Source organism: Harmonia axyridis, chromosome 6, assembly GCF_914767665.1.
Source record: "Harmonia axyridis chromosome 6, icHarAxyr1.1, whole genome shotgun sequence".
Classification (NCBI taxonomy): domain Eukaryota; kingdom Metazoa; phylum Arthropoda; class Insecta; order Coleoptera; family Coccinellidae; genus Harmonia; species Harmonia axyridis.
This window is the reverse complement of record NC_059506.1, coordinates 7,304,621-7,330,911: the sequence shown is the minus strand read 5'-3', so window position 1 is coordinate 7,330,911 and position 26,291 is coordinate 7,304,621. Positions and strand designations below refer to the sequence as shown.

Here is a 26,291-nt window from a genome sequence, read left to right as displayed (position 1 = left end):
TTCAACTCTTTCCTTACCTTCAATTCAATCAATACAGTTTTCTTTTATTACAAATTCTTTCTTACTACCATTATAAGATTTGGTATGCTCTATTCGCTGTTTAAATTTTCGTTTACCAATGAAACACCATGTATAACCTGAATGAGGCTTGAAAGAATGAAATTAAAGATGGTTCTTGAATTGATTTGACGAAGAATTAATATAAGTTCAAAATATTGGCATTTAAATAAGGAATTCTGTTTCTTTTTACCAAAGAACCTTCATTCTCAGAGCAAAACCTCACCTAGAAGCCATCCGTTTCCTCCTGTCCAACCACAGATTATGCTGTTCGGCCTCGTTATCCTCCCCGACCCCGAAAAACGTGGCCGTCTCCTTCTTGATATAATTCTTGATCATCTCCTTCTTCGACACCGATCTCTCCAGGGTCGGCCTGTTCGGTATCCTCTCGCTCTGCGAATAGTTGACGCCGCCCCTGTTCTTCGGCGGCCTCTGGATCCTGTCGACGTCGGCGGTCGACGACGCCGGCATCGACACCGCCCTGGAATGCACCGGCAATTGTGCAGTGGTCCTCACGATGGGGGGCTGAGGGGTGGTCTGCACCGTCGTTTTGGAGTCATTCGATGCGATCGACGCTTCCGCCGTCTGGTCATTGTCGGCGGCCTGGTTGACGTTGCTGCTGCTGCTGCTGGAGGCGGCAGCCGCCGCCGATTGTTCTTGCTGTGGCTGCGCCTGGGGTTGCTGCGGCTGGCCCTGGTTCATTTGCGCCGGTGAAGACCGCCTGCAACGAAAATGCTGGATGAGAAATGCGTCCAATTGGAAACGTATAGGGTTTTATGAAGCGCGAAATGGCGTGTCATCGGATTTCGATCTATCACTGTCGTCCTAGGATAGAGACGCGTTTTATTTGTTTATTTATTCATGCGAACTGTTGCGGCAGAGTTGAAAGAGATAACGTGAATTGGATTGGCATTAGCGTGGTCGGTCGATGAAAGCGATCTAGAATAAGGCATATCTTTTGACCTGTTTCAGTAGTTACTAATTATCAATTGATCATATTTGTCAAGATTATGTCATTTTCACTTTGTAAAGGGTGTTTTTTTTAGAGCTATAGAACTTTAAATTACAATAAAATAACGATGGATTATTCGATTGACATGAATTTTATTTATCCGCAAGATAATATTGTGGCATTACATTTTAAATATGATTTTTGGCATATGATGGCCACGGCTGGCTCGGATGTAGTCCAATCTGGACGTCCAATTTTCGATGACTTTTTCCAACATTTGTGGCCGTGTATCGGCAATAACACGGCGAATGTTGTCTTCCAAATGGTCAAGGGTTTGTGGCTTATCCGCATAGACCAATGACTTTACCTAGCCCCACATAAAGTAGTCTAGCGGTGTTGAATCAAAAGATCTTGGAGGCCAATTAACAGGTCCAAAACATGAAATTAGGCGGTCACCAAACGTGTCTTTCAATAAATCGATTGTGGCACGAGCTGTGTGACATGTTGCGCCGTCTTGTTGGAACCACGGCTCCTGGACATCATGGTTGTTCAATTCAGAAATGAAAAAGTTAGTAATCATGGCTCTATACCGATCACCATTGACTGTAACGTTCTGGCCATCATCGTTTTTGAATAAGTACGGACCAATGATTCCACCAGCCCATAAAGCGCACCAAACAGTCAGTTTTTCTGGATGTAACGGAGTTTCGACATACACTTGAGGATAAGCTTCACTCCGAACGCGGCAGTTTTGTTTGTTGACGTAGCCATTCAACCAGAAGTGCGCTTCATCGCTAAACAAAATAAAATGGACGTAGTACGCGATACGTATTCCGCACAGAACCATTATTTTCGAAATAAAATTGCACTATTTGCAAGCGTTGTTCAGGCGTGAGTCTATTCATGATGAATTGCCAAACCAAACTGAGAATAAATCACTTGACAGCTGTTAAATCGGTCGCCATCTTGAACAGTAATGTCAACTTAAAGTTATATATCTCGAAAAAAACACCCTATATTTATGTTGTTTTCCAATGGAAAACCAGGGAGATGATTCTCCAATATTTGAGACCTGTATCGATCCTGATTCACCTGAGGATTCGAAAATCACCGCTAGGAGAATCGGTTCTGGCTGAAGAAACCCTCCCGAATTGGAAGCAAATTTAGTATTATTCGCTTAAATATTGAAGAGATTTCTAAGAACAGAAGTGATTTCTTGTCCAAATCGGCCATAGATAGTGGACGTGATTCTTCTTCAAGAAACCAATTCGGCAACTGAAGAAAAACTCATATAAACCCAAGGGAAAAAAAACGCAACAAATTGATATTTGGTAAAATTGAAGACTTATAGCTTTCTTATTTTTAGTTGAATTTTCAAATTATTTTCAGTCATCTGTAGATAAAATTATTAATTTAAATTTGCATATTCAATCTTTCATTAATTGCTGGCTTATTGATCATTATACAGGGTTAATTAGAAGTTTGTTGTTAAACTTTATTTTGAAACATCCTGTGAAATAATTTCTTGGTAAAATTTTTTTAATTGCCAAGTTTCATCAAGATCCATTTCTTCCAAAACATTTTGTTTTTTGATTAATGATTTCAAGTGCACTTGTTCATTTTTAAGAGAGAAATAAACGGTTTATTGTAAAACTGAAATTTTCCTCAAGATGCTATTAGAAACCTAATCGATAGTATGAACCCACGTATGGAGGCAGTGAATAAGAAAATATTTATCTGGATTCCTTTTGGTTATTCACACTACACAATAGATGAATCGAATTCAATAAGTTTGCATAAATGCATTTTGAACTGATTGATAATCTTTATAACTGAACAACATATTGTTACTTTCTCATTGATAGACTCATAAAGTGAGCTTTTACTATCATTATAGCACAATGAGCTAAGTCATATCGTAAAACTTTCTTCATTTCTTTCAATTGGATATAATGTTTATTTGCTCTTTAAATATGAACAAGTGCATAGCCATAAATCGAAAAGCAAAATGTTGAAAAAGATGACAATTGGAAATTGTTTCGAAATTAGGTTTTAACAACAAACTTCTGTTCAGCCCTGTGTAGTGACTTATAAGCCAGTATTTAACAGAATATTGAATATGCAAGATTAAATTAATAATTTCATCTACAGTTTACTGGAATAATTATGAGAATTGAATAACAATAAGAAAGCTATCAGACTTCCAATTCAAACAAATATCAACTTGTTGCTTTTTTTCGCACCTGAGTGTATTACCTATACCTATTGAGTACTCTTTATGATCTGCCTTGTTATATTGAAAAATCATCAGTTAGTAATGTTGAGTTGGTCGGAAAAGGTGAAATTGGCGGAGTATATTTAATTGCTTTTAAATTCTCTAATATTTTGGTCAGTGATACAAATAAACCCCCTAAAACTCTTTGGTCCAGATATGTCACAATGATTCTCTCTCGCATTTTTCAATTCATTATAGTGAAGCCAATTGTCATCATTCAATGTGGTACGTAATGAAAATTATAACATTAATCCCTCATTTTTGGTTATTTATTTCTTGTTTTCAGATTTAATTATAACATATGCGTTTGTCAAATTTGATGAAGTGGAAGGATAAAAAGATTTTGTTTGGATGAAAAAAAAGCCTTTCAAAATGAATCAGATTATTCTGTAAACAGATATACAAACCAATCAGCTATACGGGAGACAGATTTTCTTCTGAGGTTTTTATCTGTGCTCTTGTATCATATTTTGAGATGTATGATGCCCTGTTCACATTTCCTCGGGCAACACTGAGATTTATCTAATCCCTAAATTGTTATTAATATTTATATACTCTTCATGTTTTTGTTACAAAAAAATTGGATACTAACGACCCTGCAGTTTCGAACTCAAGTGATTATGCATTACAATAGCATACTGATATAAACCTTATAAATGATCCGCTGATTTTTATTTCTTCAAGTAAATGATAATTATTTTCAATTATCGAGATGTACCGAAAAACTACCGAAAGTTGGTAAATTTCAGACAAGTCTTGTTATGTGTATTCAAAATAATTGCCAGAAATAGAGCTTTCTTAATTTCAAAAACAATTTTTATTAATTTTTTTCACTAATTTTCTACACTTAAATGAATCACAAAAGTAAAAGTTTATGATTACGTTTGAACGTTATGAATATCGTGTTCGGATTGAAATAAAATACGCATTATCTTTTCCTCTACGCCCTCTGGTGAATAAAAATCGGACTAAGGAAATAAGTATCGAAAACAAGTAACCTATCGGCGGCAAATTGGGCGCCAGTTCAACTCAAAAAAAAAATTATTTCGTGATTTTCGTAAATTTCTTAAAGATTTACAGCTTCGGTTGTGATAAAAAAATTAATTACGAAAATAATCTCCCAAGCAGTAACAGCTCCTTTGGCTAACCAGACATTTTCTTTGGAATTTTTTGGAAGTGATTTCATAAAACAAATAAAATAAACAAATAAACAAAATTGGTAGTCTATATGAAGTTTTTTGAGTTCTCCGTGAACAAAATATTCTACTGAAGTTGTGATAACCACACTTTCATCTGAAACAAAAACCTTCAAAAGCATTTAACGAACATTTCGAAATCTTTGTCGTCGTCTTCAGAAACTAGGAGTAACAGTAACTTTTCATTTTTGATGATGACAATATCGTTGTCAGATTCGTTATCCTGAATCAAATTCAATCAGTTTTCAATAGAATAATTCTGCAAAAACACAGAACTCGACAACGACATTATAATTGAAACGCATTTCGGGACAGTTCTATATTTGTATCGCGAATGTCGCAAAACACACTTCACATAATCTGACAGAAAACAGTTGTGCCATCTTAGCATCAACAAGAATTCGGAAAATCTATCTGACGGGCTTTTCAAATGAAGTTATCCTCGACATAATGTATGTGGAATGCATAAGGTAGAAAATTATGCACAATCAACACAAAATCATGAACCACAAATTGTATGTATATTGCAAATTCTAGGAGGTGAAGGAAGCTTCCTAATCAACACTAATATGGCAGTTCGGTAGATGTATGTGATATTCAGCTTAACATTATGCGTTACCCCAACAGAATCTCTCTTCACATGAATGACACAGCTGGCGCTAATTTATGATGAACTATATCTCTGATCATTTATTGCATCATGACACTTCTGTTGGAAATATATTTGAAATTGCCTCCTCAACTTCAATTTGTGTACCAACTCTACGACAATTATGGATGCTTATAAAGGAATTAGAAAGTCAATTTCAGAATTCCATCATCTCTAATGTCTTGTTGAGTGGGTTGGTGTGCATATTCTTCTTACAAAGGGTAACAGACTTTTTAGTGTTTATATCGTTCTATCTTAGTTTTCATAAATATAACAAAGTGATATTGTTAATTTCCCATTATTCTCTTTACGCATACAAATCACCTTTATTCGACTAATGATGATGAGACTTATTAAAATAAGATTTGTTGGCATATATTAGGTGTACAACTTTGCTTCCGCCGTTTTGCAATGGATGGCTGTAGCGGTAAGTGGTAGTCGAAATAAATAGATCGGACGTATCATACAATAAGCTTAGGTATTTGTAAACATAACGCCGTCGAAATATTAGTCGATTTTTGTCTACATCATAAAGTTATTCTCGATTAAACATGTCAGCTTACGATCGAAATTCTCGTCATTTGCGGGACGTTTTAATTTTCTGCTTCAATATGTAAAAATCTGCGGCTGAAGCTCATCGAATGCTCTCAAATACTCATGGTGAGACCGCTATTAGTGAAAGAACGTGCTGAGTGTGGTTTCAACGCCTTAACGATTGGAGGCATTACTTGATCAAGACTCGTGTCAAACGCAACAAGAATTGGCAGCATTATTGTCATTTCAAAACGCCTTAGAGTTATGGGAATGATTCAGAAACAAGGAAATTGAGTACCGTACAAGTAGAAGCCAAGAGATGTTGAACAGCTGCCTGCAAGGTAAAGACGAAAGGAATTCTTGCCTCGCATTGTGACTTGAGACGAAAAATGGGTTCATTTCGATAATCCCAAGCGCAGAAAATCATGGGGACATCCCGGTCATGCTTCCATGTCAGTATTTGGTGGGACCAGCTTGGCGTAGTATATTTTGAATTGTTAAAATCGACTGAAACAATCACAGGCGACCGTTATTGAACACAATCAAATCGTTTGAGCCGAGCATTGAAAGACAAACGGCCGCAATACAACGAGAGGTATGATAAAGTGATTTTACAGCATGACAATTCGCGACCCCATTTGCGAAAGTGGTCGAGACATACTTGGAAAAGTTGAAGTCCTACTCCACCCGCCGTATTCTCCAGACGTTGCTCCCTCGGACTATCACTTGTTTCGATTGATGGCACACGGCCTGGCTGTTGGGTATTTTCTCAACTTTATGTTACGATAAAGAACGCTATTTGTTAACGAATAATATATTCACTTCTGTGGTTACATTATATGCTTATGTTAGTGGACTGTATAATGAACTAAATAACTTGCGTTCCTGCATAGACTCGCAGGGTGTCAAGTGGGGTTGGTTGCACACGGCCCTACAGTTTCTAGAAAAATCTATGAAACCCATAGGCGCAGTATGATAGGGTTCAAACTGATTATACTAATTCTAAACACTGGCTGACCAGTACTTTGGAATCGATTCGTGGATCGCTTCAAATGATGACCAATTTTTTCAACGCTGATGGATGCGTACGCTGCCCGAGAGATGGGAGAAAGTAGTGGCCAGGATGGACAACACTTTGAATCATGAATGTATCACCAGGTTTTCACAATAAAGCTTCGAATTTCGGAAAAAAACGGCGGAAGCAAAGTTGTACGCCTATTTAACTTCAGAAAATTTGTAACCTATGTATCCCTCTCTTCTTTTGGAGTTGCTTTCGTTTCTGGGTAAACATGTTGCAGTTCGATTTACAGGGTTAAGACTATTGAAATTAGGAGTCCAATTTGGACTTATCCAACCTGTATATACATATATAGACTTCATCAATGTCAGTTTATTTAGAGGAGTAAACACTCAAAAGTCTATTATAAAATTGTATTAACCGTCAGAACAAACTGTTGAAGTTCTCAGTTTTTATACATTTAACGAAATGTTAATTTCCAATAATCTTTGTACTCAGACTAATCATTGTCCAAATTGGTCCCCTGAATTCAATGATCCTCACCCTGTAAATCGAACGGAAACAAGTTTAGTCAGAGGAGGGGAAACACCGTATAATATATTTTATAACTCAATAATACAAAGTCTAGTACCCAACTGAACTTTATTGTTCTATTAAGGTGGCTGTGGTTATCCCCACCATATAGATGTGTACAAGACTAATTCAATATCAAATGCAATATATGACACACCGAATTGGAACAATTCAAGTTATTCGAATACTGAAAGAAACCAGAAAAGAAGATAGCAAATTTTCTGAAGCTATACCAACAACACACATTCCGAAGAGTCTCATCATCAGTTTGTGTCGTTGTTGATATACTTATACGTAAAAAAAAATAAACATACAATTCCAGGGAAAACCTCATTTTTCAATATGTCAAGACGACATCTATTATGTTCCATCACAATAACCGGTTTCCATTCCCTGACTTCCTTCTGCCATTTCGTGGAAATAAATTCCTACAACACCGTTTTCATTATGAAACTGAATTTCCAGGCGTAACCACGGAAGGGGAATTATTGTACCTTGGGGAAAAGCGGCAGGTTCGCCAACTTAATTTTTATATAACGCTTATGGTTCCGCACAAGTTCCTCCAATTCGTCGAACTTTCATGACCTATCAGCTTGTTCACGTCGTAAACAAGCTGTTACAGGACTGTTTCTTACTGTTTATGGAATCCTGATGTTTATCGATCTGGCGTACGATGGGACATTTCGCTGAATAATTTATGACTTTTATTGGTATGATATTTCCTCGAGGAATTCGATAAAACTTTCCGATGATCACGTATCCCTTCATTATTAAGTTGCCAAACGAAAACAGGATGTCCAGGAAGGCGCTCGAATTGATTAGGATAAATGGATCGGAGAAAATAGCGTTGGAAATCAATGCGACGTCTTATTATTCCGCCTTTATTGCCGATTATAACGATTCGAAAATAAAATAGAGAAATGCACTGGATCAGGAGCAGCACAAGACATAATGAAGTGGAAACAACAAAAGGAGGCTCACGTCCAGAAGTGGACTTTAACAGAGGAGTGGTAATGATGAAATTTTGTTTCTATGATTCCGTTGATGCGATCACCGTGAAATTTTGCATCTTTCATTTCTATCGAATTTGATAGGAAAACAAAATTTCAAACGACTATATTTACAGGACTTCTCATCCTAGAGGAAGGAATGGGAAAATCTTCTGGAAAATTCAATCAAGACTTTCAACGAAGAGACCTTTGTTATTTTATATTTCGGCCATAACTGAATTTGTGTTTTTTAATATAATTTATCGGCGAAAATTGGATGAATTCTATGTAAGTGTTAACTTTGATATTTGCAGTGAACAGTAAGAATTTCAATAGGAAAATGAAATAATTTTCATACCATAGTTGTTTTAGTATCATACATTTTGTTGAAATATATTTCAGTTTTGGTAAATTTCTTTTAAGTTGTCAGATAACTTCCACAAAACTCCTTCTGAGGTTTATATTCTGATGAATGTTCAGATGAATTTTATAATTGATTTTGTATAAATTCTTGGTTAGAAATCGGAAACGGAGTTGTAAAATCTATTTCATGAACTCTAATATCGTTGTTCATTCTTCCAAAGCACCTTCCTTGGGATTGAAATACCACACAGAAGAACCTTCCTTTGGATTGAAATATCACAGAAAAGAAGCTCCCTTGGGATTGAGATATCGATCAAGGCAAAAAACCTTCCTTGATTTCGTGATATTGAACAACAGGAACCTCCTTTAGAACTGGAATTTTAATATTTATTTGTACTCAGATCTCACAATCCATTGAAAATTTCCAGAAAATTAACATTTTGAAACATTCATCCGAAATTTTTTGAAATCTGGATAGAGTGAAAAGGTCGACCATGTAAATTTTGATTTTATTAAATTTGTGAAAACCTGCGTAGTAGTGTCGTTGCCAATAAACGAAACTACCCTTAGGAATTCATTTTAGAGTGTCAGGTCGAGAATTTTTGCCAAAGTGGGCAATTGTAACGTTACATTATTATCTAATGTTACTTCTAGGGTTTTTTGCTCGTTAACATTATTTTGGCTGAAACCCTGTATCGGGTGTCCCAAATTCGTTGTCTAGTGAAGGGATCTAAGAATTCCGTTGAGCTAAAAAGAATTTAATGGCAAATTTTCATGCTCGATTTTTGAGAAAATAAATTGGGTGAAAATCACAACCTTATTAGTTAAACTACTATGCTATATCTAAAAGAAAATTTGAAATGACGTGAAATGAAATGTTCGCATAACTTCTTCATTCCTGGTGCTATAAAAATGAAACATATGAACGAAAACTATAGACAGGTAGAATCCATTGGTGTAATCATTTATACAGGGTGGCCATTTGAAAACGAAACAGACGAGATTACAGACGAAATAAAGTTTTTCGATAGAAATGCTCGGACAGGTCGATTTCTGTTTCGAGGGGGACAACTTAAGATGTAGGTTACGGACGCATAGCGCTTCAACCCTTGCTACTACAACCCTCACCCCCAAATTTTGAATAGGGAAGATGGGGTGAGTGATACCTCATTTGAAAGGTATTTTTATACTGATTTCAGCACAGTAATTGTTTTTTCATTTTATGCATTAGTTCTCGAAATATTCTTAACTAAGTATTTAAAAATGAAGTGGTGTTTTCATGGCACTTGTAGTGTTTTGTGAAAAATTGACATTTTGAGCTTCAAACCAACCATGACTGTGGCTTCCTTCCTAACTAACTAACGCATGAATATTTCGAGAACTAATGCATAAAATGAAAAAACAATTACTGTGCTGAAATCAGTATAAAAATACCTTTAAATTGAGGTATCACTCACCCCATCTTCTCTATTCAAAAATTGGGGGTGGGGGTTGTAGCAGCAAGGGTTGAAGCGCTATGCGTCCGTAACCTACATCTTAAGTTGTCCCCCTCGAAACAGAAATCGACCTGTCCGAGCATTTCTATCGAAAAACTTTATTTCGTCTGTAATCTCGTCTGTTTCGTTTTCAAATGGCCACCCTGTATTATTGCAATCAGTTTTGAAGTTATAATACAAATTTCTATTACAAACAAAATTGCCTTTTTTCTCTTCTCAGAAAATTTAACATGATATATAAACTTCTTGTCAAACTGAAAAAATCATCAAACGTTTGAGTTTCACACTCAAATTAACCACGTGCCTATCAATGATTATTAAAATATTCGGTGAACTCTGGATTTAACACCGTTAGATTTTGTCAAATTGATAAATGTTGTTGAAACCAGCACACTTTCTTGTTCAAATATTACTTAGCTTAGTGTTTTTTAATTTTTCTTCGGAAACATTAGATGCCCATATATTACTCACGGAAAGCTCTTGATTTCACGTCAATAATGTTTTTTTAAGTTTGAGAGCCTCTAATTCAGAGACATCCTTCATGTCTAGAAACGTTTGATCATATATTTATGGTTCAAATAAACATTGCACAAATCCATTTCGATCATCTGAAGAATTATATCTATTCGAATCATTAAATTCAGCGTCCACTACATTTTTTCTAGAATTATAAAAACGGTTGCTTGGTCCCGAAATTTTATATCCAATAATGATATTCATAATGCGATAGCCCGGCCCTTAAATGTAAGATAACGATAATCTCATGAAAAGGACATCAAACGGTATTATAAAAAGGCAGAAAGGACGGATGTTATACGACATAAAAAGGGGGCTGTCATTTCTAATGTACGCTATAAAACAAAGCCGCATTATGTTTTCCTTATCGAATTAGACGGAGGGATGGACGATGATGTTCCAGTAAAAACCTAAGGGATTGGACCGTTCAAAAAAAATTGAATGATGGACTCAACCTATACAGGCCTTGGGTGACGACGTGCGGAAAGTTTGGGATACTCGAGTTTACGAGCTTCTCAATTGGGATGATATTTGGAAATAACGGGTGTTTTTTTTCGAGGTATATAACCTTAAGTTGGCATTACTGTTCAAGATGGCTACCGATTTAACAGCTGTCAAGTGATTTATTCTCAGTTTGGTTTGGTTTGGCAATTCATTATGAATAGACGCCTGAACAACGCTTGCAAATAGTGCAATTTTATCTCGTAAATAATGGTTCTGTGCGGAATACGTATCGCGCACTACGTCCATTTTATTTTGTTTAGCGATGAAGCGCACTTCTGATTGGATGGCTACGTCAACAAACAAAACTGCCGCATTTGAAGTAAAGCTAATCCTCAAGTGTATGTCGAAACACCGTTACATCCAGAAAAACTGACTATTTGGTGCGCTTTATGGGCTGGTGGAATCATTGGTCTGTACTTCTTCAAAAACGATGATGGCCAGAACGTTACAGTCAATGGTGATCGGTATAGAGCTATGATTACTAACTTTTTCATTCCTGAATTGAACAACCATGATGTCCAGGAGCTGTGGTTCCAACAAGACGGCGCAACATGTCACACAGCTCGTACCACAATCGATTTATTGAAAAACACGTTTGGTGACCGCCTAATTTCACGTTTTGGACCTGTGCATTGGCCTCCAAGATCTTGTGATTTAACACCGCTAGACTACTTTCTGTGGGGCTATGTGAAGTCATTGGTCTATGCGGATAAGCCACAAACCCTTGACCATTTGGAAGACAACATTCGCCGTGTTATTGCCGATATACGGTCACAAATGTTAGAAAAAGTCATCGAAAATTGGACGTCCAGATTGGACTATATCCGAGCCAGCCGTGGCGGTCATATGCCAGAAATCATATTTAAAATGTAATGCCACAAGATTATCTTGCGAATAAATAAAATTCATGTCAATCGAATAATTCATCGTTGTTTTATTGCATTTTAAAGTTCTATAGCTCTAAAAAAAACACCCTTTATAAATGAAGAATTGGTTTACATACAGGGTGTTTCAAATTAAGTAGGCACCATTGCTAACTCCGTTATTATTGATGCGACGATGTCGGTTAAATGGGCAAACTAGTAGCATTTTTTAGTGGTCTTCTCGATGCCGAAAACAAAAAAAAATTGAAAGTCGCGTTGTCATAATATTTCATGAAATGATATTTTTTTCAATGGGACACCCTATATTTTTTCATGCATTAGGATTCGTAATAACATTCTCAACAACAAAGCTCATTTGACTTTTTTTCCTAAAGGTGAAAATAAGACAGTTGTATTAATAGGAACATTTATAACAAACTGATTTGAAAAAGCACTATAAAATATCGAGTACATGGTCAAAAACACCGCCTTCTTGTTGAACACATATTTGGGCCCTTCTATTGACACTATTGATTCACAAAATGAATGCGGCTAGCGGAATGGCTTTAAGATGGAAATTATCGTTTTGTCTATTAATATCAAATAGCTTAGTGGTGTCGATTGTGTGGTGCTACCACTGCTACCTGATGATCACGGGTTTCACGAGTTCACATCTCAGCGCACTTTTTTCTTTTTACTGTCTTATTTTGCTATTGTTAACAAAATATTGTCATTCGTATAAGTACAAAAAGAGGTTGTTTGGACAATCATGAGGTTTATTCGCCAAAACAAATACATTTTTTGTACTAGTGAAAGAAATAAATATTTCAAAATAAGTCGCTCATTTTCCACTTTAGGAAGAAAGGTGATATGAGCTTTGCTGTTGAGAATGTTATTACGAATCGAAATGCATAAAAAGATATAGGGTGTTCCATTGAAAAAAATATTATTTCATGAAATATTATGACAACGCAACTGTCGATTTTTTTGTTTGTTTTTGGCATCGAGAAAACCACAAAAAATGCGACTAGTTTGCCCATTTAACCGACATCGTAGCATCAAGAATAACGGCGTTAGCAATGGTGCCGACTCAATTTGAAACACCCTGTATACGTTTCATTTTTCAGCATTTATAAGTTAGCTTCAAGAGCCTTTAAATTATAGCACATCGTCGAGTGCGGATAAGTGCAACATAAAGTTTCTACAGTCCATTCAGGAATTATTGACATCCCGGGTGGCTTTGGAAAATCGAAATTAAGTTGGTACTGGCTCATTCAGTAACATTTTGAATTGCAGATTTCGGGTTGGCATTTGAAATGTCATTGACAGGAGGTTAGATTTCAGTTTGTTTGTGTTTGTTTTGTTCGAAAAAATTTTGAAACTTAAAAGTTGTATCAATTTCAAACACACATTGATTAGTTTATTTGAGTATTTCTCACAGTACTGTTTGAAAAAAGAAGAAGGCAAGTCGTTACAACCTGGATTATTAGTGGAAGAAAACCTGTGCAATACAATTTCACCTTCAAATAATCATTGAATGATTTGATTGTTACCAGAAGCCGAGCCAAAAGCAACCAATATATCAGCCTGGATGAACTTTGACCAAAAAGCATCTGGATTTTAATCAATCAAAGACAACATTACATAAACTTAATTGGTTACAAGTTCAAAACAGTTAATAAAAGGAAAATTCTTATTGATGAACAGAAAAATATAATAAGTTGAGTACGATTTTATGGTGAATACAGAAAATATTTGCAACAAAATGTGAAATTCATTTATCTGGAGGAAACTTGGTTATTTGAAAATGCCAGCATTATTCAACAGTGGACTCTAGAAAGAAAACAAAATGTTTTTCAAGTATATTCAAGGGTAAAAGTAGGAGCACTATTTTGAATGCTGGATATTTGGATTTTTACCTGGATGTTTTGTTTTGACAGTGGTGATCATGAGGATTTTATAAATCTATGAAGAGAGAATTATTTTATAATTGGATTGCTAAACAAAGTCTTGGCATTGCATCTATAGTTTATATTCTATATTGAAATTAAGTATTGTTATATCTGTTTTTTGTTCTTCAATGAGTAATCCAGAAATCAAATAAATTTCAATTGCTTTATAGAATTTTTACTGAGTATTTAATCGAAAAATATATTCAGAAGAGTAACTTCAAGAATTTCTTCACCTCTTACCCACTTGAAGATAATAATAGAATGCAATTAAATTTTGAAATTCACAAATTAGAAATAATTTCATGCAAAAATGCTTTTAGTGAGTGAGTTAAAGCTGTTATGGGCAAAATAATTTATGTAATTTAATAGAAACTATGATAGTATAAAAGCATTTCAATAAAAAACAGAAAACTCGAGTACAAATAGTACCTATATTTTTCATACAAGTTTAATCAATCATTCATGTCAGTTTCAATAAATAGGTACTTTAGAAAGTAATTTACACATCGGCTGATAAATTGGTTTCAATTTTGAAAGTTACAGTACAACTGTGATGTCAAAATTTTTCATATACTAAATGGATTCTTTGAATTTTATTTCTGTCTTATTATAATATGGCTCTTTCATTCACTAAGCTACACTATTTAAATTTATCAACCAGTTTTTTCTGTTTTCTTCACCAGTTTAGACACCACAGTTAAAATGATCCATATAAGAGTTATTTGATAAGAATTTTGCAAGCAGGTTGGTATCCAGTGTCCATCAGTAATGCAACAATTTTTGAAGAGCCTTTGGTGAAAAGGAATATGCATATTTTAATGATCTTCAAAGGGATCTTTCATGGGCGACTCTTAAATGAATATATATCTCTTCATTGGATTTCCTTGAAATGAGATTTCACTATATTTTTACGTTATATAATCTGAATTTCAATTCATGAAATCATGACTGTATGCGTCCCTTCGTAATAATAGTAATTTCGAAAATTCAGGATCTTTCGGATACAAAAATGATGAAAATAATTTAAACTGGTTATTTCTATGATGAACCATAGCAATTTTTAGTGATATTTTTGTAACCAGAAATAAAGCCGCGACTAGACGTTCATGGCCTACTTCTATGTCAGTAATTCCTGAATGGACTGTATGTTGTTTCTATCAAGACTAAGTGTAGCTAAACCACAAGATAAAATATAGCACTGATGTCCATTTTATTTAGTTTTTTCACCAAAAGTTCAAGATGATACTCGTAAATGACACTCATTAGTCTTCATGCATTTATGTGCTAGATAAGGGGTTGAAAATTAGAGGTACTTCAATCCTTTTTGGGGGTTAGAAATCTTACATTGCTAACAATAAGTTCAATGTAACTTAACAGCACTGAAGAGTTATCTATGGTACTTTTTTATCGTAAGCTCATAAATAAGATTTTTTTCTTATGTACTGACTTGACATTGCTGAAGAGTGCAATGTGGTGTTACTGTCATTAAAGTTTGTGAATAATATCTGATGTTCCTTGTAAGATCGAATTATGATAACTCACCGCTTATGAATATTGAAATAGTTAATTTACGTGTTTACTCGGGTAAAATTCCTCGCGAAAGGAATATATGAGATATCGAGAAAGGATATGAAGGGAAAAAAACAAATCAAAGAAGCGTTCTAATTCTACTGAGGCAATTAACGTTGGATTACATGGAATTAATACAATATGTTTATTGTGAGTTCCTTGAAGCAGTAAATAGTTGAAATTAGTAGTTTTATTTCTCCATGGATAGTTGAAATCTCTCAAATATACCTATTTTTTCACTAATAAAACAGAATTCCCATGAAATTGCTGATGACGTTGCTGATATTTAAAGTTTTGAAGCATAGAGCACATCCAGCATTAAATATCAAACACAAGTTATTGTCACAATATAACACATATCCGTTCAATAACTTTCACGAGGAGATTTATCTTCGACAGTTCAGAAACGATATTCAGCTCGTCATAAATTGTTTTTTTATACAACATATTCCTACCTCCATTCGAAATTTGGCGTATCCAAATATTCCTATATCACATGATAATTTATTGCATGGTTTTATGCACATAAAATTTGGATTTTGTTGATCTTTTCGAGTATTCGTGACCTGGAAAGATCGCTTCATCACAATGTCTGTTATTTTCGAATTTTGAGCCTAGAATAGCTTCAAACGATGTACATTGTTAACCAATCCTTTTCGATAAACCATCTTTTCGTAAATACGATAACTCTCGAACAGACTTAGGGGCTTGAAATTCTCAGGAAGAATCTCGAATGATTATCAATTCAACCTATTCAGGAAATAATCTGGAATTGAATCTGGAATCGACGTATAAAAATTTTAATTCGTTTGTAATATGAGGTTAAGAAATTCTCTCACAACGTATCGAAGTTGCATGCAATAAGATCCGTGATAATCCAGACATGATAAAAAAGGCTATTCGACATAATTTGAAAAGGGCAAAAACGTGTATCGAGGAAAATGATTGTCCTTTCGAATTACATCTTTTAAAATGGTTTATTTGTTCATTCATTTGTGTTTAGTTATTTATTCATTGTTGCTAATTTGTCACGAATCAAACCATGCGTTTCTGGAAAATACTTCAGAAAATTTTTCCGAATATCAGGAAATTCAAATATTCAATCAGCGAAACAATAAAATTCTCCAATTTAATCTCAATTTACGTTTTTTCGAGAAATTAGTGAAATTCCTCTATTGAACTAAATTCTTGGCCGAAATTTTCGATGAGTTGAATGACGTGCAAGACATTAAAGTCTACGGATCCTCATTGAAAAATTTCTGCTCTTTCTGAATAGTTCCATCAAATTCCAATATTCCACTCAAAATGGTGTTGAATCTCAGCTTGTGAAAAATCTCATATTTTTCTAATACGGACCTGATTTTTTAATTAGTTTAAAGATTAATCGATGGACCTAATGGAGTGAATTGTGTGCTCCAAATATCAATCAAATATACTGGGGGGTTCAAAAGTTATAAGGAATTGAAAATATTGGTGAATTAATAAACCACCCTGTATCTCGGCTATGGGGAAGGTTAGACCTATCAGGATTTTTGGACTCGTCTAGGGTAGATCTACCTAAGGTTAGCGTATGTTTTGATCCAATCAGTTTATTGTGAAAAACACACAAGTATATTGTGGAGGACGATTTTATATTAGAGGAAAAACATCGAAACACTCAGAGAATGTAAATTAAGAATAGTTTTACAATATTTATAAACTTTGGAAAATATTGGCAACTATACGTGGTGCATATGTATTTTGGAGGACTCCACAATTCAGGAGAGAGTGGAAGGAAATTAATATTGAAAACGACAAGGTCATCGATTCATTTGCCTCAGAAAAATTAATATCATTTTGTGAAATTGATCAGACTAAATTTTTTTCCATGTATATTTTCATATTTTTTATGAAAACTCGTTCATCATTATACATAATGAAAGTACTTCCTCCATTTTCTAATAATTTCTACAACTCAATTGACTAGTTCATTCGACGGATCTCCACTGAAATGATGTTGAAAACCTGATTGGCAAGCTCTATTTTCACCCACTTTAGGTTGCCAACTCAGAATAATAAACATAGATAGAGGGAGCATATGTCATTTTCGGTAAGCAAATTTTGTCCCCAACATGAACTATCAAATTTGACATGAAGCGCGCGGAAATGAAAACATACCAGTGATACGATATTTCACTCAATATATTGAGATGAATACCTAAATATATCAGTAATTCAGAAAACAAAAACATTTCAATGAAACGACATTTCAATCAATTCGCGAGTTTCTCCACAAAGAAAGCACTTCTTATGTCCCATAGTGAATCATCGTTTCATATTATTTCAAAATATATTGAAATAAATACCTAATTATATCGGAAATTCAGAAAACAAACTTCAAGCGCGTCAAACGACGTGAAACAACCGATGACACTAGGAGAGCAAAAGTTGCCAAATCTTGGATTTCAGCAGGTAGATACAGAAAATAATAAATATTCTGCTTATTACAAATTCGACAATTAGGAAAATATAGGATTCCAAATATTCAAATTTTCATATTTAATCGGGAATCGCTTAAATAATTCCATTCAATAAAATATACATTCATAATGATATAGTGAATTTGTGGATTTGAAAAGGAATCAAAATCTGATAACGTAATACAGTATAACTTCAGTAGTCCGGGCAGATATCGTTCCGGTACCTGTCCGGATTATTGAGGCGTCCGGATTACTGGAGTGATTTTAATTTAAGAAATAAAGCAACTTATAAATTATCAAAATAAGGTTTATTAATCAAGTCACAAAAAAAATATTATTTTCTCATAAAATAAAACAAAACTGAACTAAACTCCTAAGTACATGTAACACGTTATGTAAATATGTACATGTAAGTATTTATAATATTGTATACATATATATTATGTATGTATGCAAAATGAAATATCTTCTACTTTTTTGAAAAATACATATCAATTTTAGCTTGGACCTTTTTGAATGCATCTATATCAATTGCCTTATCTTTAAGCCTTTTCAAAAGCTATAAATCTTCAAGGGTAAAATTATTCTTCTCAGTCCACCTGATAGCTAGACTTTTCTGTGAGTGTAAGTGTCTTATGTGATCATTTGACTGGAGCCATTGCGTCCGGCACGCTCAAAAACAAAGTGCAGAATGAAAGATGCTGCCGCCACGCTGTTTCCAACCGTTTTTTACATGTATAGACAGGAAAATGCTATTTTGATGAATGAATATTTTCGCGCCCGGATTTCAGAGGTAAAAATTTCAAAATGCCCGAATCCCAGCAGTGTCCGGAATACTGGATTGTCCGGGCTAGCGACTGTCCGAACTATCGAAGTTGTACTGTATAAGCATGTTGGGGACATGTAAAAATTGCGCATACTGCCTCTACCTATGTTTATTACTCTATGGTTGCTAACCTAGTTGACAACTTGGTTGGCAACTTTGTGTTGCTCATCTGTGGGCCGCTTAAAGTGCGTCAGACACTAAAAACTACTGAGAGGACAAAAGAGTGGTGCCCATTCTACGGTCGAACCAAGATTTATTATCAGTTTCACCAATCCAGCATTGGAAAAGGTCGGATCGAAACACGTCCAGCTGAAGCCGCGGCTCGGCGAGGGGCAGGTTTAATTTGCTGGATCACCGCGAGATTTCATTATCTCGGACACAAAGGGCAGCGAAATAATCCGGGAATGGGGATCTGTTTCTCAGCGCGAACCGCTTCATTTAATGTTGTGTTTGTAGTCTACAATTTCGGCTGAATTACACGAAAATAAAAAACGGTACGTTGCGGTGTGATATATGGGTGTGAACGATGACAATCAGCTTGGGGTTAAAACAAACGCATTTCGAAATTATTGGACGCTGTGATCTAAATTTTCGTGTATTGGAATTTCGATATAACTAGTTTTCCAATAGAAATAAAAGAACTGAAAATGGTCATGCGGGCAACACTGTGATTATTTGTTGACATTTGTAATGTCATTTGTGTTCAGTAGGTTATGCCATTTAACCATTGAAAAAAGCACGCTTGAAGTACGTTATGAAATCGTTGAATTTTTTTCATCAAAATCAGTGCTTCTTCACTATTCATCCTATTGTTACACAAATGACATGAGGGACATCAAAAATAATACACAGTGTTGCTATTATAATAATTCCTATTGGAAAACCATGCAATTAAAACCTTATATGTATAAAAAAAACATACCATTGTTAGTTATCCTCTCATTTGTGTCAAACACTCCCGTAGGTTATTACACAGTATAAAAAATCTGATAATCAGTTATAATATCACAAGAAGATAGCCCATATTTGATCATATACCGATTCACGAGACGTAGTTCACGAAACATAACGAGAGCGCAGCTCGAGTGTTTCGCGAACTACGTCGAGCGAAGAGGTTCATATAATCGAAATATATTTTCCATGCTCGAGTTGGTATCCGTTACGATTATATAATGAATAATTTCAATAACCATAACTAACCATAACTATAATCAACTATAATCAGTTGAAAGTTATAAGCAAAAAAAAACCGAAAAAAGTCCGAAAATGTTGGGGTTCTTTGTCCCTCCTCAAGTTAGCACAGAATTCTTGTGTTGGATAACTTGACAGAATCCAAAACACCCCCGAACAACCTGTAGAAGTTTCATCAAGTTCGGAATTTTATCCAGCAGACCTTACTTTTTTTGCTTTGTCTACTGGACTATTATTTTGATCGAATGTATCTCCATTGATATTGGGTTTACGAAAAAGTTTGTGAACACAAAATTGTAGAGAATTTAATGCACTATAAGTTTAAAAATGAACGTTCGTGTAGAAAACTCATTAGGTTATAAACATTATACAGGCACTTTTTTACGTAGATTCCAGTGGCGTGCTCGTATTTTCAAAAGGGTCTTTAATTACGAAGCTATGACCCAAAGTTATGTTTTTTCAAATAGGAACACTAGATTTCTGTGCCATTTTTTGAAAGCATAATTTTTCCTGATTCCAAAAATATATAACATAATATGGTTTGTATCAATACAAATAATTGAAAATGGTCAAAAACCTTTTTTTATCTAAGACTTCCAATTTTTCTATGGTTTCAACTGTTGATGAGCCTTTCTATAAAAAGAGCAGTGTCCTTCCGTCAATCTGATTATTTCTATGCTTTTCACTAATTCCTACAAATTTCGAATCTAGTTATATTTTATGAATTTTTTTCTAAAAATTGATTTGGAAATTTCGAAAAGATCTACAAGATCGAATGTTTCAATCGAAAGAGTTGTAATGAGTTGGATGTATCAGAAGATTATTTTCATAGGTCTCCAGAAAGAATACGCACAAGTACCTATCCATTTTAAATAGCATATGATACAACGCTGTCATTATTATATAGGTTAAATATTATTTCTTGTTTGTTCTCTTCGTAATTAAATTTTTGAGTTCAAAATCATATATTTGAACTCAAAAATTTAATTACGAAGAGAACAAACAAGAAATAATATTTAACCTATATAATAATGACAACAATCGCACAATGCACAGTCGATACAACTTCTCAATATTTCGCACCGAATTCAATAGATGAATATTGGAAACTATGTTCAAGCAACCTAGGAAATTTTCTCCGAGTTCATTTATATTTTCGAAACTTTTTTTTTAAATATATCTAGATTCGATTTTGTAGAAATTTGTAAAAAGCATAGAAATAATCAGATCGAAGGAAGGACACTGCTCTTGTTATAGAAAGCTCAATTTTTTAGTGCGCATCAACAGTTGAAATATTGAGACTTTTAGTTAAAAAAAGGTTTTTGACCAATTTTTGTTATTTATTTTGATCCAACCATACGATGTCATATATTTTTGATATCAGGAAAAATTGACCTTTCAAAAAATGTCACAGAAATCTAATGTTCCCATTTGAAAAAACATAACTTTGGGTCATAGCTTCGTAATTAAAAACTCTTTTGAAGAGACGAGCACGCCACTGGATTCTACGTGAAAAAGTGGCCTGTATAATGTTTTAATATCAGAGCTCTATTATCAGTATCAGCGGAGATATAAATGTTTTTCGATATCGCTATTTTTACAATTTTCGCTCATAACTCGAAAACAAAAGGAGGTGGCCAAAAATGAATACTACCCTTGTTAGTTTCTCAGAAAAAGAGACCGAGAATGGGGTATCAGATATTGTCTATCTCCTCTGGTTTAAAAGTTGTAGTGCTAAAACATCAAAATTTGCCCACCCTGTACATATCTACTGGAGTATATGAAAACCTCAACTGTTAGAATCAGAAATTGTAATTTGTTCTCTCTTTACATTGATTGAAACTATAAAGTGGAGATGTGCGCCAATCTCCTCACTTTACTGGTTGGGTACACTATGATACTAAATCCCAACAGAACTTCCATTAATCCAGTATGTTTCAAAGTAGAGTTCAAAATCTTCAGAACCGTGCAAGTCTGAACTAGCAAGATTAATTAACAGTGCAGCATTAAACATTTAACAGCTGTAATATAATGCGACTGAATATAAAATATAATCTCACCAGCGCCATCTTTACGAGGATAATCAAACTATTTCATCCTCAAAACTAAGAAGTAAGGCACGAACAGACGCGAGAGCATCTTGTAGTTGCAAATTAGTGGGTTGCTGAAACTTTGAAATATAACGTGCTGCGGTGAGCAATAAATAATTCAGGTGCTTTCTCTTCAACCGCCATTGACAGTAATTAGGTCAGGAATACGAGTATAATGCCTCTTCTCGCATATGCTCTCTTGAGAATGAAAACCTCTCTCAATTCTCCCCATAAAAAACTTTTGTGATACGCCGTTATTTATTCCGCCTGTGTTTTGGGGAATAATGCAAGAGTTGAATTGCACGGGTTTTTGTTTATGATGCTCTAAGTTTGTTTCTAATGACACGTTTAGGACATAGATATTTCACACTATAGTGGACAATACCGTATGGAAAGTTAATCGGGAAAATAACCAGGATTATGCTTATAAAGGGTGTTTTTTTAGAGCTATAGAACTTTAAATTGCAATAAAACAACGATGGATTATTCGATTGACATGAATTTTATTTATCAGCAAGATAATCTTGTGGCATTACATTTTGAATATGATTTCTGGCATATGATCGCCACGGCTGGCTCGGATGTAGTCCAATCTGAACGTCCAATTTTCGATGACTTTTTCCAACATTTGTGGCCCTATACAACATTTGTGGCCCTATACCGGCAATAACACGGCGAATGTTGTCTGCCAAATGGTCAAGGGTTTGTGGCTTATCCGCATAGACCAATGACTTCACATATCCCCACAGAAAGTATTCTAGTGGTGTTAAATCACAAGATCTTGGAGGCCAACTCACAGGTCCAAAACGTGAAATTAGGCGGTCACCAAACGTGTCTTTCAATAAATAGATTGTGGCACGAGCTGTGTGACATGTTGTGCCTTCTTGTTGGAACCACAGCTCCTGGACATCATGGTTGTTCAATTCAGGAATGAAAAAGTTAGTAATCATGGCTCTATACCGATCACCATTGACTGTAACGTTCTGGCCATCATCGTTTTTGAAGAAGTACGGACCAATGATTCCACTAGCCCATAAAGCGCCCTAAACAGTCAGTTTTTCTGGATGTAACGGTGTTTCGATATACACTTGAGGATTAGCTTCACTCCAAATGCGGCAGTTTTGTTTGTCGACGTAGCCATTCAACCAGAAGGGCGCTTCATCGCTAATCAAAATTCGCTTATGAAAATTGGGAACAACGGCAATCTCATTTTGGGCCCATTCGACGAATCTACGCCTCACTTGATGATCGTTTGGCTAAATTCGATGAATTGCCAAACCAAACTGAGAATAAATCACTTGGCAGCTGTTAAATCGGTCGCCATCTTGAACAGTAATGCCATCTTAAAGTTATATACCTCGAAAAAAAACACCCTTTACAAACAAATTGAGATACTACTATTGAAACATTTTCTTTGAATATTCAGTAAAATGATGCAGAACATTGACTAATACTCAAAAGTTTCAATAAACTCATTCTGGTCCATTTAATATATATTTGCGGTAAAGCCGTTTGATCATGCTGTTTCTTAAAAAATTGAAGATCAGGATCAGGATTTTTGACTAACAGAACATTCTCAGTGAATGTCGGAGCATCCTATGCGGACGATGTCAAGTTTTTCGGAGAGGCTGAGACTTGCTATAGACAACTCCAAGAGGATCTTAATAGAGTTTCTCTCTGGTCATCTCATTGACTGATACCTCTTAACCATTCAAAGTGTCGTGTTCTCTACCTGGGTGCAAACAATCCCCGACATACTTATTGTACTGATGGCCTTGGACTTCGGTGTGACCATCACCAGTGATCTCTCTCGGTCAAGCCACATAACCAAAACGCTGAATAAAGCAAGGAGACTCCTCTTTATTATACAGAGATCTTTCCAGGATGTGATGTCGCTACCGTAGGCCAGATTTATAAAACATACTTGAGGCCAATTTTAGAATTTGCCGGTCCTGTTTGGCACCCTTGGCTCGGAGGCGATCTGATACTCTTGGAGGGGTTTCAGCGCAGAGTGACTTGTCTGCCTTTTGTTGTCTTAAGACCCATCGTATCCGGAGAGGTTGGAGAGGATGGGGCTGTCTTCACTGGAGGATCGACGGCTGCGCGGGGATTTGATCATCACCTTTCGTGCGCTCCATGGAATGTTCGGTACCGATATCTCACAAACAATCTACGTGATCACAGTTTAAAACTCAAGCGTGAAAGTTTTCTTGCAAAATGCAGCGAATAATTCATTTCTAATAGAGTGTTCAGTGTATGGAATAGACTCCCCGGTGACGTCGTGAATGCACCCTCCTTAAATACCTTCAAGAACAGACTTGATGCCTGGTTTGAAAATGGGTTTCGCATCTGAACATTATGTTTATGCTTTTACTTTTGTGTTTGTTACTGGTTCTTAGTTCTATTACTGTTGTCTGTGTATATAGTATGTTCAACTATTTCTTCACCTTTCTTTGAGTTCATAGGCTTTTGCCTCTACTCTATAATTTCTTTTAATAATAATAATAATATTATTGGTAATTTCTTTGTCAGATCAAAGTTATTCTCGAGTAAAAGTTTCATGGGATAGAATGTGGTCTCTTGAACCCTAATAATAAAGTCGCTTTGAATGTTCTCCTTCGAATAAGATTAAGTAATATCTTTAAATAATCAGTACACAATACTTTCAATCGCCGTTTAATAGTCCTTATACCAATTCTTTCTTCAATCCTGAAAGCTTTCACGGCCTGTTTTGAAAAATTCCTGGCATTTTTGTACTATTGAAAGAAATGAATATTTCAAAATAAGTCGCTCATTTACCACTTTAGGAAGAAAGGTGATATGAGCTTTGTTGTTGAGAATGTTATAACGAATCGAAGAGCATGAAAAAATATAGGGTGTACCATTAAAAAAAACATAATTTTATGGAATATTATGACAATGCGACTGTCAATTTTTGTTATGTTTTCGGCATTGAGAAGGCCACTAAAAATGCTACCAGTTTGCCCATTTAACCGACGTCGTAGCATCAATAATAACGGAGTTGGCAATGGTGCCGACTTAATTTGGAACACCCTGTATATTGGCAACGTATAGTTTGTGCAAATATTGATATTAATTTCTGATGTTGAAGAAGATGCCTGAGAAGCGGACGAGAAGTGTGAATGTAGTTGTAAAATTTCACTTTTATTAGAGGTCGACGAAAAAATTTATGATAAGATTATATTGGACAATGTCTCTATCGAGACAAATGTCTTTACATTTTTAATTGTAAAAACCTTTCTTAGTTTCTTAGCTGAGCAACACGATGGCATTCAACAACCTGTGATAAAAACAAAGGATTATCGACAGGACAACGGCTCGCAAAGTCCATATTTCGTTGCATCCACTTCCTAATACAACCGCCTCCAATTCACCGAGGATAGTTAAGTTTTTAGCCGTATTAATCAACACAAAAACTCTTCCGTACCACCAAGCATCGTTCAAACACACTCCCCGTTATTTCGCTCGGTTTTTTTCTTGAATAACGATCAATGTATAGCGGGGGGATCGACCCGATGGCAAATTTTTGTCTCTGCCTGGTCACTGGAACTAATCCAAATTGATTTCGAACCGTTCTTTGATAAATGGACCGTAAAACCGACGCCGAAGATGAATCAAAGCGATTGTCTACGATGGGGCACAAGGCAAAACAGAAACTATTATTTTCGGGGTCGGAGTTCGGCAGTCCACGATCAATCAGGGAGCTGCTAATGTCAGTTCAAGTATCTGTGCTGTATGCGGGAAATTTTGGCATTATTGAGGTCGTTTCGATGCTCGATGTTCAAAAGAAGTATCGGTTATAATTGCTTTTCTCTATTTCAGTATCGTGATGTGTTCATTACAGTTCTAAAAACAACGCTGTAATGAACTCATTACAGCATTGTTTTCAGTTTTATTTTTCGTTTTGTGGTTGTCTACACTGACTTCCCATCCTATCAAATTTCAACACACGTCAATTGTCAATATAATATAATTTGGATATAGTGAAATGATTTGCAACATTATTCGCAATTTATCTTGATTCTGGTGGTGTTAAATCGATTTCGGTAAAAATAATTCACGAATTTAATGCGTAATTATAAATTATTTCAAAATTCGAAACATACGATTCAAATTCATATTCCGTCACTAGGATGTTCAATCTGAATTTTTCATTGAATTTCGACAATATTTTATAAGACTTGATTGCAATAAAGAA

The 26,291-nt window shown here is 35.2% G+C and overlaps 1 protein-coding gene across 3 annotated transcripts in view; it reads right to left on the bottom strand.

Annotated features, from left to right (window-relative positions):
- The window catches only part of LOC123682716 (inactive rhomboid protein 1), a 267,242-nt gene that overhangs the window by 77,904 nt on the left and 163,047 nt on the right, over positions 1–26,291 (bottom strand). For all 3 annotated transcript variants that reach the window (XM_045621474.1, XM_045621475.1, XM_045621476.1), the window contains one exon: positions 284–778. In XM_045621474.1, the coding sequence (XP_045477430.1) occupies positions 284–778 (495 nt within the window). The remainder of the gene's footprint in view (positions 1–283; positions 779–26,291) is intronic.